This window comes from Solenopsis invicta, chromosome 10 (genome assembly GCF_016802725.1).
Source record: "Solenopsis invicta isolate M01_SB chromosome 10, UNIL_Sinv_3.0, whole genome shotgun sequence".
NCBI lineage: Eukaryota > Metazoa > Arthropoda > Insecta > Hymenoptera > Formicidae > Solenopsis > Solenopsis invicta.
The window spans coordinates 938,762-958,354 of record NC_052673.1 but is presented as its reverse complement, the minus strand read 5'-3'; the positions used below and the strand labels follow the sequence as shown (position 1 = coordinate 958,354).

At 29.4% G+C, this 19,593-nt stretch overlaps 1 protein-coding gene and 1 long non-coding RNA gene across 4 annotated transcripts; both read left to right on the top strand.

The window, feature by feature from the left end:
* LOC120358838 lies at positions 1 to 6,835 on the top strand. 3 transcript variants are annotated; one of them, XM_039454404.1, is made up of 9 exons: positions 1 to 282; positions 629 to 768; positions 4,095 to 4,298; positions 4,418 to 4,591; positions 4,716 to 4,811; positions 5,020 to 5,208; positions 5,293 to 5,543; positions 5,627 to 5,786; positions 5,896 to 6,835. In XM_039454404.1, the coding sequence occupies exons 3-9, from the start codon at positions 4,097 to 4,099 to the stop codon at positions 6,036 to 6,038; spliced, it is 1,215 nt and encodes a 404-aa protein (XP_039310338.1). In that variant the 5' UTR covers positions 1 to 282; positions 629 to 768; positions 4,095 to 4,096; the 3' UTR covers positions 6,039 to 6,835. The 3 variants fall into 3 exon arrangements, with proteins under 3 accessions (XP_039310338.1, XP_039310337.1, XP_039310336.1); XM_039454402.1 differs by lacking the exons at positions 1 to 282; positions 629 to 768 and having other exon boundaries at positions 3,919 to 4,298; XM_039454403.1 differs by lacking the exons at positions 1 to 282; positions 629 to 768; positions 4,716 to 4,811 and having other exon boundaries at positions 3,915 to 4,298.
* Positions 6,836 to 13,340: 6,505 nt separating this feature from the next.
* LOC120358891 lies at positions 13,341 to 16,603 on the top strand. Its single transcript, XR_005575773.1, has 6 exons — positions 13,341 to 14,039; positions 14,142 to 14,255; positions 14,372 to 14,472; positions 15,985 to 16,135; positions 16,263 to 16,342; positions 16,428 to 16,603. It is a non-coding gene; the product is annotated as an uncharacterized LOC120358891 (long non-coding RNA).
* The last annotated feature ends 2,990 nt before the right edge of the window (positions 16,604 to 19,593 follow it).

Here is a 19,593-nt window from a genome sequence, read left to right as displayed (position 1 = left end):
GCTAGTACTGAAAATCTATAATTTACGTTTATATTTTATAGACTTTTAGTACAGGCATTGTATTTCGGAACACGGGCTGAATTTACTCCTTCATAGTCGCGCATGCGCAAGAAAAACCGGCCCTTGATCATCACTGGTCTCATAGAAAAGTTCTATGACTGGTCTCGCCAGTATCGTCTCATCGAGAAATCGGCAACCGCCTTTGTGCTTGTGACTTAATCGTGTTCTAAATTTCGTTCTACGTTTTTTTGATAGCAATTTTCCATTTATTGTTATAAAACAGTAAGTACATTTTATTAAAATTGTGTGTAAAAAATATATACATAAATATGACGGCGTTGATTAACCTATTATGTTGGGCACTTTGCATAATAGGTTAAAGGTTAAGTTCCAAGACGTTCTTTCCGAGGAAAATTTTACTCGAAATACATGTAACGTATACTCTATATCGTATATCGAGTTAAATTTTTCCTCGTAGAAGATGTTTTGGAATGTAGCCTAAGTCTATGTTATTGCCTTAGAACATATATACTTAATTGTTCTAAGGTTAAATTGCTTCAATTCACTGTCGTCCCAACTGCTGCCTCCACTTGTCGCTTTTAAAATATTGTTTATCGATTTTTTTCAGGCGAACATTTCAGCATTTTACAATCTAGGCTGCTCGTGAATTCCGGATCTCTCTACGTGCAACTTCTTCGGATCTTAATTGAAGAGAATTACATGGATTGAAATAGATTTTCATGGCTAAGAAGATCAACACTTGACGCAGTTAAGTATAATACAAATATAATTCAAAAATAATTAAAAATAATAAAATACTTAAATAATTAAAATTAATTAAATAATTAAAAATAATTAAATAATTAAAAATGCCTAAAGTAAATACAAATAAGAAATATTATAAACGTGCAAAAAAGATAACTGATGCATCTATTAATATCGTAGAAGCAATTCAAGATTTACCTTCATTCACTTATATTAGTCCACCTTCAGTTTCGAGTACTAGTGATGCATCATGTAGTGAAAGAGATAAACTTGTAAACACAATTGATTTAAATACAAAATTTGATAATAAGTTATCAGTAACAGGAGACATTCATACTGATACTTACGAATTAATAAATAATGAAGTATTTGATAATGAAAATAATAATGTAGATGATATTAATAGTTGTTGCATTAATGATGATAATCGCAATTTTTTAAATAATGTTTCTAAGGATGATAATGAAATTACATCACAATTGCAAGGATGGGCTATTAGAAATAGAATAACTCATGTTGCGTTAAACGAATTGATGGTATATATAAAGCCTAAATATCCTGAACTTCCTCGAGATGCTCGTACTTTATTAGGCACATTGAGAAAAATAAATACAGATAATGTCGAACCGGGCTACTATTATCATTTTGGAATAAATTATTGCGTGGAAAAACTTGCATCTCAGTATTCTCAAAATTTACAGATAATTGAAATTATTATAAATATCGACGGTTTACCTTTGTCTAAAAGTTCAGGGAGTCAAGTCTATCCTATTTTATGCAGTTTAGTTAATAATTACAGCAATGTAGGCATTATTGGAATTTATCACGGATATGAAAAACCTGCAGATGCTAATAAATTTTTATACTCTTTTGTAAAAGAAGCTCAAGATTTAATTACTCATGGTATAAGAATTAATGGAATAATCTATCCGTTTAAAATTAAAGCTTTTATTTGTGATGTACCAGCTCAATCTTTTATAAAATATACAAAAGGTCATTCCGGTTATTATTCATGTACAAAATGTGAAGCTAAAGGAGAATATCATTTTAATAGAGTGTGCTTTCCGTACTTAGAAATTTCTAATATAAGAACAGATGAAAAATTCAGATCAAAATCGCAGCCAGATCATCATACGGGTACATCAATATTAGAATTGCTTCCAAATACAGATATGGTATATGATTTCCCATCAGATCCAATGCACTTACTATTCTTGGGTGAAGTAAAAAAATTAGTCGTTTCTTCATGGTGTCATAAAAAACCTGCTAAATTATCATCGCAACAACTATTAATAATATCTACTCTATTAGAAAAGCAAAAATATAATATACCATGTGATTTTAATAGAAAATCAAGATCGTTATCAGAAAGTAAAAGGTGGAAAGCCACGGAATTTAGAACATTTTTATTATATACGGGACCGGTTGTATTAAAATCTGTATTAAATCGTGATAAATATTTAAATTTTGTAACTTTACATGCAGCTGCCACCATTTTATCCAATCCAAAGCACATTGAACTATATTTAGAATATGCAAAATTATTATTACGATACTACATTGAAACATTTATTAGTCTGTACGGTAAAGAAAATGCATCGCATAATACACATCATTTATTACATCTTGTGAAAAAATTCGGAACATTGCAACAATTCAGTGCTTTCCCATTTGAGAATTATATGCAATCTATATTAAAAATGGTTCGCAAAAGTGATAAGCCTTTAGAGCAAATTGTTTGTCGGATAAGTGGACAAAATAATTATATTAATCTAATTTAAACACAAAACAATGTAATAAACCTCAACTTTTAAATCCGCATTCTAATGGTCCGCTTATAAATTGTCGTAATTGTAATCAATTTAGTAAAGTTGTGTTTGACAAATTTTTATTAACAACTAAAGAACCTGATAATTGTTGTTGTTTGTTGGATGGAAGTATTATAATTATCTCAAATTTTGCTTCTAATGACGAGAATAATATTATAATTGGAAATAAGTATAAGACACTTAAAGATTTTTATATCAATCCATGCAAATCTTCAAAACTCGATATTTATAAAGTCTGTGATCTTGGCAATTTACAGATTTGGAATTTGGACCAAGTCGCCCATAAATGTATTAGATTAAAATATAAAAATAAATACGTTATTTTTCCTTTATTACATGCACAATTATAGAAAACAAAGCATTTATTGCTAATAATTACAAATTTATATCGAGAATATCATATGAAATTTGTTCAGTTTATTTCACAATCTTCACAAAAATTATTATTAAAGTAAGACAAGAAAAAGAATTTTTGTTTTATTAGTATTAATAACATTTTTTAATTTTACTTTGTTTTAATATTTTTAATATAATCTATGTTTATCGTCATCCAGTCTATATTTTTATTAATTTAATCAAAATTGTGTGATTACCTATTTAGATCTTCTTTCATTCACTGTATTAGAAGGAAATGTAATTCATGTTACTAGGTCGATTTGCTACAGTATTTGTTTCATATAAATTACTTAAGTAATATTACAATATCTCTATTACAGACTAATATATATACATTATATTTACACATAATATAGGCAGCTACATTTAGCAATCATTTACTTTGCCTTATAGACTAATAATTCTTTGTTTTTTTTGCTACACATCATATCTATAATGACTAACATGGTATATTATAAATATATTCTAAAAGTGCATTTATTTTAAGTTTAAATGTTTTTTTATGACTGTATTTGTACTTAACTTTTTTTACTTTTTTTATACATATTTTATATACATAATTTATATTTATATACATATTTTGATTATATACATTATATATATATATATATATATATATATATATATATATTTATTATATACATTATATACATTATATACATTATATACATATTTTGATAAATTTATAGTTTAAAAGTAATTAACGAATACATATTGTATGATAATTACATGTAAAATTGTACGTAAAATATTCAAGTCATTTGAAAAAAATGCTATTTCAAATAATACAGACGATTATTTTGGTTAATTGTTTGCACAATTTGTTCTAACTTTTAATATTGATTTTTTGTTAAGGATATTACTTAGTGATTTATATAACATAATTTCATGACTTGGAGAACATAATTTTATAAATAATAAGTGATTAAACATAAAAAATAATCTTTAATAATATTTACAATATGTGCTAACTTTAATACATTAATATAATGACTAAAATGAGAAAAGATGCTAATCCTAATATTAAAAATGTTCGTCACGTGTTCGTTACGTGTACAATTAGTCACTGTCTAAAAGAAAATTGTGCTCTTGTTTTTTTTCCAGAAATGGCCAAACCGACGTGGACAATTATTAAATTTACAGCAGATAACACTGTTGAAGCAGTACCATCAACTTGGATAGAACATAGCAAATGTTATTGGCCTCCATTTAAATATGAACAAATTATCGCTGCAATTAGAAAAAACGTGGAACGAAATACATGTTGGCCATCTTATGATATCATTACGTTTCGGAACAGCACATATGGTCAGTAACATTTTACTTAAAAAAAATTATTTAAATTAATATTATTTTTCTAGGAGTGAATTTATATACGTATACTATTGCTATTATTCGCTGGAATATAAGCATTTACATAATTTTAGATGACTATAATGTGGCAAGACAAAAAACAAAAAAGGCTGAATGTACATCCGATTTAAACTCAGAAGTTGAGGATACAAAAAGAAAATGGACAAGAAATCCGTTGTTTGTGAGTGACACCTGCAGTGATAGCGATCAGGAAAACAACGCTCCGACAAAACAGAAACACGTTAAAGGTTTGTTTTATAAATAAAAATTACTCTCTACAATTATTATATAAATATTAAAGTTTATTGTATAATGTTAAAATGTATTTTACAAAGAATATATACAAATTTATATTTTAAATTATTTCTTCAGAGAACAAAGTGGTGAAAAAAAAAATTAGGACTGCAGACTCTAGTGAAGAGTCTGACGAGTCTGAAAGCACTCTTTCAAAACCTCCGCAAATAACAGGTACATTAATAAAATAAAATAATTATTAATCAAGTAAAACAATAAAATAATTCAATTTCTATTTATTAAAATAAATATATACAAAATTTTGATTTTTATTGAAATAAAATATTGAGCAACTGTATACTTTAATTGTAATAAGTAATGTAAAAGATAGAACCACATATTTTTGTAACGTAAAGTTGTAGATATAATATTGTTTTTTTAGAATCTATTAATATTAAGAAGAGTTTAAACGTAAGCACGAATGGAGTAACCGGACAAAATTTAATTACCAAAGTTAGCGAACAAACACCAAGTACATCAACGTGTAATTTACTAAATAGCAATTATGATGTATGCGACACACAGATAAATTTGAATAATGTTTTCCCCGCAACCACTCCAGATGATGGCTGTATGTATTATTTTTAAGAATTAAAAATTATCATTGTTAGATAGAAAGATGAATATTTTAAGAATTAATATTCTTTTTTTACAGGTAATGCAAACTATTTCAAAGAAATTATTCGCCAGCAAGGCTACTTTCGAACTCAGTTGTGGCAGATAGTAGACGATTTGAGAGAAATGAAAAATGTCATAACCGGTTTAAATCTGCGGCAAGATCAGGATAACAACCAACAGCAGGATATAAGATCTATTTATTCTTCTTTTGATCTACCGTTAAAAACTGTAGAAAATATTGAGACCGTGGAGCAATTTTTAAGAACTGAAGAGAACTTTAAACGCTCGGTAAAATACATATATATGTTCTGTATAAATTTTGCAAAATTAGAATTAAATATTGTATTGTAATGTACGAGTTTTTGTTACAGACTACCGAAACATGTAAAATAGGAGGCACCTCTCCTTACAATTTTATCAAACGAAGTTTGTGCCGATTGATTACTAATGAACTTGCACAACAATATAGTTGGTTAGGTACTAAACTCAAAAAAAAATTTTGTAATCTTCGAATTACGAAAATGTTATTAGGTAAATGTATTTATAAAAATATATTACATTTTAATATGATATTTTTATAGTAATAAATATATGTATATTTGTATCAATTTATACATGTATAAAATTTCTTTTGTTACAGCTGCAGGTGCTGAATATTCTAATTCGACGTACAGTGAAATAGAACTAGAGAAGGCCATACAGAAATGGTTAAAAAGGGCTAAAGAACGATATGACGCTGAAAGAAAAAAACTTGAAGCACATGAAAATCGCCGATTGTTGTAGACATTGTAACATTTCTTACAATTTCTAGAACCATAGAAAATCTGCTGGAGTTAATACAAGGGGAATCAAAATTCTTTCAGAAGTGATAGCGGATAACGTACAATTGCAGTGAAACTACTTTCACTTTATAGATATTAATATAAATATAAGTGATTTCTAAACACCACTTATAGTTTCAATCCAAAGTTATCCAAAGTTATAAGTCCACTTATAGTTTCATTCAATTACGAAATAACGTAAGAAGACTGATTTGCTCTTATTTTTGTTACTTATATAACTTATACATACATACATATATTTATACATGCGCGCGTGTGTAAGGTAAGGTTGCCGAAATTGCACCACTTTTGAAATAACTAAATTATAATAAATATATATTTTTAAGTTCTATTTGTTAAGTTTTATTAAGTTGAATTTTTAGGCGATGTGGTGTGATTCAGGAGCCGGTGCGGCAACCTTCCCCTATATGTATGTATTTATAAATTTCTACAACTAGTTATGCTACGATGCATAGAAAAATATTAAACTCGTTAAGAAAGTGCAAAGATTTTATTCTGATATTTTATAAATAGTAAAGATAAAAAGATTAAAAGGTTGTGAACGTTGTTTATTTTGTAAAAGATCGCACTGCGCATATCTTAATGTTACGTTCGTTTTTATTTTTTATTTCGCATATGTATAATCAAATAACGAAATATAATTTCTGCAGTTAAACCATGTGCAAACTCAATTGAGTGAAAGACTGTCCATTATTACATTAAAAATTTGTGTGTACAGTTATATGTACATGCATATGTATATGCATATATATATATATAATATATAATGTTTTATAAATGTTTAATAAATGTTTTAAAAATGTTTTATAATAAATATATGAATTAATCTTGTATTTCAGACTTATTATTACTTCTAAACTTTTCCTTTATATATAGTTTTAACATTTATTTCAGCAATAATTACGAATAGTAGGGTACTGAAAATTATGTCCAGTTTAGGTCCTTTTTAGGTCAATTTAGGTCCATTTTAGATCCTTTTTTGGATGTCCAGTGGACATCCGAGGCAGTAGAAAACGGACGTCCATAAGACGGCCATAGGACGTCCGTCGAACTTTATTCGGTTACCTAAAGGACGTCCCAATGTCCGAAGTCAGACGTCCATTGGACGTCCAATGGACGTCCACGTGCTATCTGGGATGTAACAGACATGAGTACTAGACTTGGCTTACTTGACAAAAGGATATAGGTAAAGAATCATGCACTTAACGTTCATAGTCATTTGGCTGCACGCTAATGACGCACTTCCCGATTAATGCCGAGATCGAATGTCCTATGGACGTTTAAAAATGGACCATTAATGGACGTCCAAAATTGGACATACGATGGACGCCCATTTCATGTCCATGGACGTGCGGACGTAAAATGGACCGGAAACGGACGTCCATAGGACGTCCTGTGCTATCTGGGAATAAATTACTGCAGAGACATGTCAACAATATCCGATAGTACGATTGCCATTATCGCGACATATTTATAGTAGGACTTATAAATGTTATATTGATTACATTTGAAATTGTATAAGATATTTTATAGAGAAACGTTATTATTGCGAATGTGCAAATGGTAATCGTACTACTCGGATGTTGTTCATACGTTTCTGCAGTAATTCATTATTTCTCATGGTCAAAATCTCTCAAAAATTATAAGACCTGCAGAAATATTAAGTAGAATATTTTGTGTTGAACATGTAAATCTTGTGATTAATAATGATGGCGATGAAGATTAAACATATTATTATTTAATTCATATTAGTTAGTTTAAATTATCCTAATATTTTTGCTATAATGTATAAAAAGTTAATAAAGATAATGTATAAAATTAATGGTATATTATTTTTAAACATTTTTATATAATTTTTATATTCTTTATATTTTTAATATTTTTAGTCTTTTCTTCTTATGAACGTAATGTTTTTATAAAATGTATTAATTTTTTAAGAAATACAACAGCCTGTTATTCGACATAATTTTGATAGATTGCAACCTTCATCAATGTGCAAATTACAATATTTTTCTATCTGGTCATATTTGTGAAAATTATTTCGAATAACGTACAACTGTTGTTTCGTAAATAATTAATACATTTTTATTATTACGCGATCATAAGAAAAACAAGATCTAAGAATACTACAAATAAATAAATATCAAAAACGTGTGAATAAATAAAAGATAAAAAAGATTTAAGAAATATTACAAAATAGAAACATTTTCAAATATAAAACAAAAAATAAAATATATTAATTAAAACAGGTTAGATTTGTTTATGTATGCTGTATAACTGTGATGTAATTAGAGATTCTTTTTAGTTTTTGTGTAACATAAGGTTCTAATTCAGATCAATCTCCGGCTGTTTCTAAATAAAATTTTCTTGTAAGATGGAACTGTGTTTCTTATTCTTGTAATATTCTATACGTCGAGTTTCAAAGAATTGTGTAAATTTATTCCTATTGTCAGAAATTAATATTTTAAATATATGTGAAATCGTGTATTTGCGTAAAATACAAAAGGTTCTTTTTAATCGAAGAGATCAATTTGAGCTAAAATTAATAACAGACTTTTTTGTATTTTTATATGACAAACAACTAAGAAATGTAAGAAAAATCGACGTCAGACATTACTCGGGGTTTACTTCTTAGAATATAGTTTTACGCAAATTATTTATTAATAAAAATTGAAAGTCTATATATTTACACTATTTTTTATACAAATAATTGTAACCAAGTCAAAATTTTTTATGCTAATAAAAATTAAAACGACAAGCGACAACATACCGCAATACTTCGACGTTTGCACAGAGCGTAATGACGCCAACTTTCCACCTGATCGTATCATATTTTCTATCGATCGTGCGTCTAGCGAAAAGAATGCATAATCACAGCTTACATAATTAGTAAACTATTCTTTAGGTTTAGTGATATTATTCAAACTACTTATTTATTAATACTATTTAATGATCGTACACAACTGTGCAATATTTGTAACAATAGAACACTTAGCCCGCGTAAAGTATTTTATTATTTATACATTTATCTTTATTTTCATATGAACAGAATTAGATAACTTTTTCTTTGTTTATTACGTAAGGAATAAAATTAATATTTCTTTTATTAACTTTTCATATATAAACAATAACAATACGGAAAGGAATGTTGAGACCCGATATTTATAATTGATTTTTGAAAATTGTCAAGGATTTTTATATGTAACACTGTCTTAGGAGTTTTATATTTAAGACTGTCTTAAAATGTGATGAATTAATCATAACACGACCGTATTAGCATCTTAAAAAGACATTATTCATAAATACGAGCTAAATACTAGAAATATGTGAGTGAGGAACGCGCGCGCCGTTCCTGAGCGCCATATAACTAAAAACGCTTATTTGTTAACTTTAATCAGCTGTCGCGCAAAAATTATGTCTTTCGCAATTTTACTAAAGGAAAAAGTTGTTTCTTTTAACATAAAGTATCATGTACTCCGAAGGTGCGAATTTTGGAGCACTCTCTATATACCCTAGTAGCAATTTGCTCAAGTTCTTGTAAAAATTCTGTAACGTACATTCTTACAAGAAACAGCACGTATCTATTGCAAAAATTGCAGCATTCTGTTTATAGATTGCAGTTAGGAGTAGAATAATCTGCTTTAATGAAGTTAGATTTCTGCAATAAATATCTACAAACAATTCATTTGCATGTTAGGCTATTTCGTGCGAAGCAAATTAGTCAACTCTTAGAAATTTTAAAAATTTTGCACATTTTGTAATTTTATGCCAAAGAATTTTTTTAATTGGAAAATCGAGATATAAACAATTAAAAATTTGCCTACTATTTTGGGTAAAAATTTATAACTTTATTGCTGATAGCGGTAGCTTAATTCTTTTTAATTTTCACGGAAAATTTTCTACTTTAAGAAAAAAATATAAATATTGCAAAGTCTTTTTTTAGTGTTTATTTAACAATAAACATTTTAACAATTTTGTAAACAATTGGGGAGAGAATTAAAAAATCTGGCAAAATTGTTTTTATATACTTTAAATTTTTCTACAATTTTTCAGGATTTTTCTGATCGGTTCCTGATTGTTTGAAAAAATTGTTAAAAAATGTATTATAAAATAAACACTGAAAAAAACTTTTGCAATATTGATTTTGCAATATTTTTCTTGTAAACTATAACATTTTCCGTGAAAAATAAAAAAAAAAGAATTGAGCTAACATTATTTGCAATAAAATTATAAATTTTTAAACAAAATAATAGTCAAATTTTTAATTGTTTATATTTCAATTAATTTTGTAATTAAAAAAAATCTTTTGGTACAAAATTACAAAATGAGAGATGATTAATTGGCTTCACGCAGAATAGCTAATGTACATTACACGAATCTTGCTGACAGACTGTCAACAGGACTATATTGAGAATAATCTTTTAACACATTTAATTTAACTTTGCTACATATAACCATACACACATTCTGCTCTGCAGAAAGTGTTACTAGGGTATATTTATATATGTATGTATACAGGGTGTCTCAAAAAGGTTGGGACCTAAATATCTCGGGAAATATAAGTTTTACAGAAAAATGTTTTTAGACAAAAGTTGCATGGTTTCGAGGGGGACATAAGGATGGTGTCATTAACCGTGAATAGTTGCTTGAAGGTCACTCGAAGGACACCTTTAATTTTTTTAATGGAACTGTTAACTTTTTATTACACATTCTTGTAGCTTATCTCGAGACCTTTCTAAGTTACTTTCCGAGTTGTAAGGCTTGAAAGCTACGGTGTACTGTAACTTTCAAGCGTCACAACTTCGAAAGTACTTAACAAAAATAAACTTTTTTGTAGTGTTTTGGAAAAGTCTCAAAATAAACTACAAGAATGTGTAATAAAAAGTTGGCAATCCCATTAAAAAATTAAAGGTGTTTTTCACATGATCTTCAAGCAACTATTCAAGGTCAAATTAATAACACCATCTTATGTCCCCCTCGAAACCATGCAACTTTTGTCTGAAACATATTTCTGTAAAACTTATATTTCCCGAGATATTTAGGTGTCCCGACCTTTTTAGGACATCCTGTATACATAAACTTACCACTATTACGTATCGATATATTATGCCTAGCATCTGTCAATAGTGGAAATCTATATATATGTTTGTCATGAGGCACACGTCCATTTACACAATCTTTATACATGCACCTTTTATAAAAGTTTTTAGACATGCATGTATTGTTCAAATCATTGTTATTTGCTATTGTTTAACTTAGTTTTCTCAAATTGCTAATTATACTATAAATCTAATATTCACTGTGCAAAATTTATGATTAATAGATATAAATAAATACAAATATTGATAATACGGATCTTGCAAATTTACTATATCTACGTGAACATGAGATATGCTAAGATGCATATATTTGCAATTGCAACTGATTTGTTTTGAACGTCTTCAAAACAAAGTTTCTTTCGCAGCCGCGAGTCTTGCCGGTCGCTACTTTCCCCCACTCCCCACTTTCAATTGTCATTTTTAACACGTGTATTGCCACACTTGGTTATTCTAACTCGCCACTCAAGCAGCGTCGAACAGAAATTGACAGCGGTGCTTAAAAATGTAAGTAAAAACATGCTTTGTCTTTTTATAACATCTTGAACAAATGCATATTAAAAAGCGTATTTGTTTGAGATATGTAAATACTTGCATGCGTTCCGCTGAATTACGGATTCGGATCGATTTTTTCCCAAACAAAACACCGAATATAACGTCAAAATGATATGAAAGTGAATCGTAATTGTTTGAAAAGTGATTTTCAATGATTATTTTGCAGTCACTTTGACATTATTTTGACGTCGTAATGACTCTCTGTTAGTTCGATTATCTGAATTTATCTTAACGCAAATAATCCAAATGTTTAAATGTATGCATCAAATACATAAAGCATATATTGTCCTTGTAGTTTATTAGACGTTAAACAAGGATAAATAATACTCTATGAATTTGAGGCGTACATTCGAACTTGTGGAATATTCGCATTAAGGTAGGTCCAGATTATCAAGCTAAGAGATTGATCCTGTAACCTCTTTATGGTGTCGTTATGATTTATGATATTGTTGCGCAGGTTTTCAAAAAATGTCAAATTCAAATTAATCAACATTATTGTTTAAAATTATAATACAGGTCTGAACATAAGAAAGAAGAGAGAAAGAAAAAGAAGGAGATGGAGAGGATGGACGTCGACAAAGACGTAGAAGAAAGTTTAAACAAAGCCGCATTGTTGGCCGATGATGAGAAAGAGTAGAAGGAGGAGGAGGAGGAGGAGAAGGAGAAGGAGGAGGAAAAGGAACAAAAAGAAGAGAAGAACAAAGAGAAGAGATAAAAATTTGAAAGAAAGGAACAAAGTGTAAGATTTTATTAATTTTTTAAATGCATGTTGTATTTTATTTAACTACTTTTTTACGATTTATATATAATATTATTATTAATTTTTTTTTTAGATTTGGAAAAAAAAGAGGAAAATTTGTTCGAGGCGAAAGAGGCGGAAGACGTGAAAGAGGTGGTTGGAGAGGAAGGAACAGAGACTGGAAACGCAAATAGAAATGGTGTAGAGAAGGGCAAGAGTGGAGAAATTTCCGTCACGGGCTGTCGAAAACATTCAATTTTTAATTTTAATATTATATCCACTTTATTTTTGATTAAGTAATACAATTTTAATAAATAATACAATCAAATAAAATATACATAATTATTTACTTCTTAATACATTTCCTTAAATAGAAAAACATTTTCTTATATATAACTAGTCCCGTTGTGGATGCAACACGCCGACACACGATTTATCGGTAACAAAATAGATGTGCTACATCTTAATTAGCACAGACACGCATAACGTCAGATGATTTATCGACGGGAAAATGGGTGTTAGCAAAGACGACAACCCACATCCACATTCACGAGGCACAGCGAGTCGTAAATGGATGTGACTTGTAGTTCATATTCCGGCCTAAATGGATGTGCGTCACTAATGTACGGGAGTTTCAAAGCGTTACAGGAAAAAGCCCGCCGTGATACCTCTTAGGTTCCTCTCTGACTATGTTAATTACCCTTTGTATCAGAGAGAAACCTGAGAGAGGCCATGCCGTCGATTCTCGTGTGACGCTTTCTCTAGGTCGTACAGTGGCGCCAATAGATCCACATTTTTAGTCGGCGGAACTATATGGCTGGATCCACCTTTTTTCCCCGCTCGATTGGTATATGTCCGTAATAGATCCACCTTTTCTTTACCGATCGATTGGTGCATGTCCGTGCTAGATCTGTGCTATGGGCAGAAGTGAGAGATACGTTAGTAAGGCAAAGACGGACAATCAAACTCTGTCCGCCCTCTGTTTAGACCATCAGTTAGAGAGAGAAAGCATCGCGGTGGGGTAAGCCGACTTTTACCTCAAAAACTAGGCGAAAATTGTTGGTAGCAGCGAAATCCCCTATGGCTACCTAATTTCATTTCTGCAGATTGGTAACATTGCGTAAGTAGTAATCTGTCAGATTGCGAGAAACCTTTTTAACATATGCATGCGCGTATGTGAGGCATTACCAATAAAATTTGCTTTATTTTCTCTTGTAAATTGCAATAAAGCAATAATGAGTGTATTATTGATAATAGATCATTTGACATGTTTGTATTTTTCTAATCTAAATCTGTTGTTTATATTTTTCTCTTTCGAAATAGAAAAATATAAATAGAATAGAACTATACTCGTTATTGCTTGATTGCAATTTGCAAGGGAAGGTAATGCAAATTTTATTAGTAGTGCCTCAAAATACTACTGCGCGCGCACAAGTAGTGCTTAGTAGTATTTTTCTACAAGGGTGCTTTTTAGTTTTGCAACGTGCCTAGATGTTCTTTGCAGAGTCAATGTCATCATCATCGTATCCCTGAAGAATGAAATATCAGACAAGTAACAAATGTTCTTTGGAAAAATAGAAAATAACTTACAATTAGATATGCACACTGTAATTGAAGATGTTGATTCTTTCATACGATTAATTTTTTGTTCCAGCTTTAGAATTAGAGATGGAATTCTTTCAGAAACATCAAGGATCGATTCAAAGGAGACGATTTATTTGACAGGACGTTAAAAATAAATATTAATATACAAATTATTAACTGCAGTGTAAGTCATGCAATCATCATTATTAATTTCTTCATTTTTTTTCAATAAGTTTGGCTAATTCATATAAAATTGATAATAAATCTAAATCTTTATTGTTTTCTTCTATGTCATTCTAGATTTTAATAAATTTATCTGCAATATTATCTCTTTTCTTCAATCTCGCCCAGAATTTGGAGTGCTTCAAAAAACTGTGGATGTTTTTTTGATGTTCACTAAGGTAAACTGTAAACAATATTAAATTTTAAACAAAGTATAAATATTGTAAAAGAACGTACCTATTTTTGCATTGAAAAATTCATATATATTTAAAAATTCAACAATTGTCGAATGTTTCTTTAGATTTTCTTTCAATTCCCGATTATGTCTTTCAGAAGTATTATTTGTTCTGTTAATCTCTTTAAAAACGAATGGGGCTTAAACCAATTAAGCTATGTAGCTTCATAATAATTAAAAAATGCTTTTAAATTATAACAATCACCAAAAATAATGTTCGCAATTATTTGATAATCTTCTATTTCTTTTTTTAATTCTACTAGAAGTACAGGCTTCTCGTGCCCATCGTGTTCTCTATTTAAAATGTACACCCAAGGACTTTGATTCTGTCCATGGGGAAATGTTCCAAACTGAAAAGTTACCACTTTCTACATACTCGCAGTTCATGATTAATGAAACAACTAAAGTTTATTAGTCGTTACGTTAATCATGAACTGTAGGCCTATTCTCTAACTTCATAACGACAATTCGGTATCGTTACAGCGTCGTTGCGCACATATTATACATTGTAAAAAAGCTGCGCAATGACACCTAACGATATTCCTAGCTGTCGTTAAGAGTTACAGAATATGCCTACTGTAAGTATGTAGAAAGAAGTGACTTCTCAGTTTGGAAAATTTTCCCATGGACAGAATCAGTCTTTGGGTGTATGTGCCATTTTTGTATGTCAGACGAGCTTTGCACTGCACATCTTTTCGATAACTACATTCGTAATATCTATAAGAAAATCTTTCATAATTAAATGCATCAAATCCAATGTGCTCTTGCACTGATTATGTAAACAAAAAAAATATTTTTTTAAATCTGCCTGCTCATATCGTATCTCCATAGGATCTATGATAATGGAAATTATATCTTTCGTATTGCAATTTTGGCTGCTAAATTCTTGCAGTGTTGTATTTCAATTGTTTTTTAGTTACAATGGCGTAGGTGGCATGCAATTGTTTTCCAGTAGTCGTGTCACGCTGTATCGGTTGTATATTTTTCGATATGCCAAAGAAGAGGAAATACAACACTGCAAGAATTCAGCAGCTAATTGCAGAACGAAGGATATAATTTATACATCCTATTGAGATACGATGTCAACAGATAGATTAAAAAAAAAGTATTTTTATTGTTTATATAATCAATGCAAGAGCACATTGGATTGTATTTGATGCATTTAATTATGAAGGATTTTCTTATAGATATTACGAATGTAGTTATCGAAAAGATGTGCAGTGCAAAGCTTGTCTGACAAACAAAAATGGCACATACATTTTAAATAAAAAACACAATGGGCACGAGAAGCTTGTACTAATAAAATTAAAAAAAGAAATAGAAGCTTCTCAACCATTTGGAACAAGTAGAATGATAAAAAAAAGAATAATATCAAAGTAAGAAGTGATAAAATAGAGAATTTAGAAATTACTTTTACGAAGACGATAATGCGTAATTTGTACATTTTTTCACGTAGGCACGATCATCTGCTGGATCGTACAACGACTGACAATGTAGAAAAATGTATAGAACGTCACAAAAAGAAAAATCTTGGGCCCAACAATTTGAACGAGCTGCATTTATGATTACAGAAAAATAACTGGAAACAGTTATTAAAAATGGATGCAGTAGGTTCCTTTAATATTGAATCTGGCCTAAAAAATAACAAGGCAGAAACTCTTATTTTTATAGACGTTACTACAGCAAATACAATTAAATCATTAAACGTCAATAAAGATTTAACAATTTTCGTAGATGGTACTTTTGATACACTACCAAAGCCAAAAAATAAAAATTGTCAATTATGGACAATTTTAATTAGACATGATAATAGAGTAAGCATAACAATTAATTAATTACTTCTTTTAAATGCAAAATGCACTCTGTTTTCTATGTAAATACATTTCTTTCAAATTTCAGACATTTTTAATTGTGTATGCAGTAATGGAAGGACGGACTACTGAAAATTATATTAATGTACTAAGAAAAGTGGTAAATAATATAAGTATAAAACCAAAAATAGCAATTTGTGATTTTGAAAAAGCAGAAAAAAGGCACTGCAAACACTGTTTCCGCAGGCAAGAATTATTGGATGTTTCTTCCATTATAGTCAAGTAAATTAAATACATGATAAATATGAAATACACGTAAATTTCTCTCATGTTGGTTTCTTGTTACAGGCGTTAATGAAAAATGCTGACAAACGTGGCATACTCAAAAATAAAGAATTGGGTTTGGGTGTAACCAAATTATTAATATCTTTGGCTCTTTTACCTAAAATTTTAATTAAAGAAGGTTATCAAATAATTGCGAACGTTATTTTTGGCGACTGTTATAATTTAAAAGCACTTTTTAATTATTATGAAGCTATATGGCTTAATGGGTTTAAACCCGATTCGTTTTGTGGTTTTAAAGAGATGAACAGAACAAATAATACTTCTGAAAGACATAATCGGGAATTGAAGGAAAATCTAAAGAAACATTCGACGATTGTTGAATTTTTACATATATATGAATTTTTCATTGCAAAACTAGGTACGTTCTTTTACAATATTTATACTTTGTTTAAAATTCAATATTGTTTACAGTTTACCTTAGTGAACATAAAAAAAACAGCAGTTTTTTGAAGTACTCCAAATTCTGGGCGAGATTAAAGAAAAGATATGATATTACAAATGAATTAACTAAAATCTGGAATGACATAGAAAAAAACAATGAAGATTTAGATTTATTATCAATTTTATATGAATTATCCAAACTTATTGGAAAAAAATGAAGAAAGTAATAATGATGATTGCATGACTTACTTATACTGCAGTTAATAATTTGTATATTAATATTTATTTTCAACGTCCTGTCAAATGAATCGTCTCCGTTGAATTGATCCTTGATTTTTTTGAAAGAATTCCATCTCTAATTCTGAAGCTGGAACAAAAAAATTAATCGTATGAAAGAATCAACATCTTCAATTACAGTGTGCACATTTAAATTATTTTCTATTTTTCCAAAGAATATTACCTACTTATCTGATATTTCATTTTTCAGGGTGACGATGATGATAACATTGACTCTGCAAAGAACATCTAGGCACATTGCAAAACTAAAAACCACTCTTGTGAAAAATACTACTGAGCACAACTTGTGTGCGCGCAGTAGTATTTTGAGGCACTACTAATAAAATTTGCATTATCTTCTCTTGCAAATGGCTATAAAGCAATAGCGAATATAGTTCTATTTATATTTTCCTAATTTGAAAGAGAAAAATATAAACAACAGTTTTAGGTTAGGAAGCTACAAACATGTCAAATGATCTATTATCAATAATACACTCATTATTGCTTTATTGCAATTTACAAGAGAAAATAATGCAAATTTTATTGATAATGTCTCACATACACGCACGCATATGTTAAAAATGTTTCTCGCAATCTGACAGACTACTACTTACGCAATGTTACCAATCTGCAGAAATGAAATTAGGTAGCCGTAGGGGATTTTGTTGCTACCAACAATTCTGGCCTAGTTTTTGAGAAAAATGTCGGCTTACCCGCAGTGGCAAACACGGAACGAGCGGCGATGTTATCTCTACGGATACCCTCCTTTCCACTCTCCTCTTGCCCATCTCGTTTTTCGCGCTACACCAGATAAGAACCTGAGAGCGGCCATGCCGGCTTTTTTCTTATAACGCTAAAATTCCTGGCGCACTAACGACGCACATCCATTCTGGTCGAAATATGAACTAAAACTTCATCCATTTTGTGATTCTGTCGATAAAAATGGTTTAAGTCTGTGCTAAAATCATGTAGTGCGGGTGCCCCCACCATATGATTTTAGCACACACTTGAATCATTTTTATCGACAGAGTCGCAAAATGGATGTAATTTTAGTTCATATTCCGATCAGAATGAATGTGCGTCGTTAGTGCGCCGGGAATTTTAGCGTTACAAGAAAAAGGCCGGCGTAGCCGCTTTCAGGTTCCTCTCTGGCTACACTCTGGCCATAAAATGCTGAAAGAGGATTTTGAACAATTTTTGAGCAGGGACGTAAAGAGGCCAGAAAGCGCCCACTTTTTACAAATGTTTCATATTTTTTTATAATAGTGTATACGCGCATGTCTGATTTAAAAATGACAATACGCGCGTGTTTAATATTCTATAAAAAATAATATTAATGTAATAAAGATTAATATGGATACCTGATGAGAGTATTATTTTCTCTCTGATATGGTACATCTTTCATATATATGCTGTATTATAACTCCGCGATAATTTTTTTCCATATTAATACATATTATGATTGTTATATATATATATATACACATACATATATAAATTTATATTTATATATATCTATATATATAATGTTATTTAATAATTGGAATAGCAAACAAATTTTTTCAGTAATATATTTCTATCATATATATACTCATGTAAAGCATAATAAGTTGAACAAAAATTTTATTGTTCAATTTTATTGTAAAACAAAAAGCTAATGCATTAAAATCAAAAGTATTTCTCTCTTTCTCTCTCTCTCTCTCCTCTCTCTGTTGAAATTATAGGAGTACAATATCTTTACTGTAGGAGATACGAATATAGGATTGGATAGGTCAGGTTTTACAACATAATGCAAGTGTTTGGGTTGAGAAATATAATTATTACTGGTGATGTTGTGACTACCAATTAAGTGTGACTGTAAAATTAATTTAACTTTTTCTTGCAAAACCGGACATTAGTTTTATTTAAAATTTATGGACAAACTTTTTATTTGCTATGTTTTTATTGTTACAAACAAAAGTTTATTTATATTATACGGATGATTGTAACATAAAAATTTTTATATTGTCTCTAATATTTGAAAATGAAATTCTCATTTAAGGAAAAAGGCTGTTGCTAAAAGAATTATTTATATTAAAAAAAAAATATTATTTAGAACGTAGTATGCATTTTCAACAAATGTTTCAAAGAATGCAAAATAAAAATTAAGTTTTACTAAAGTGTTTAATTTTTATACTTCATTTGTTGCTGTTAATAAACATGACGTAAAGATCGCAATGTTGTAGTAATCGCAATAATACTTTTGTTAATCA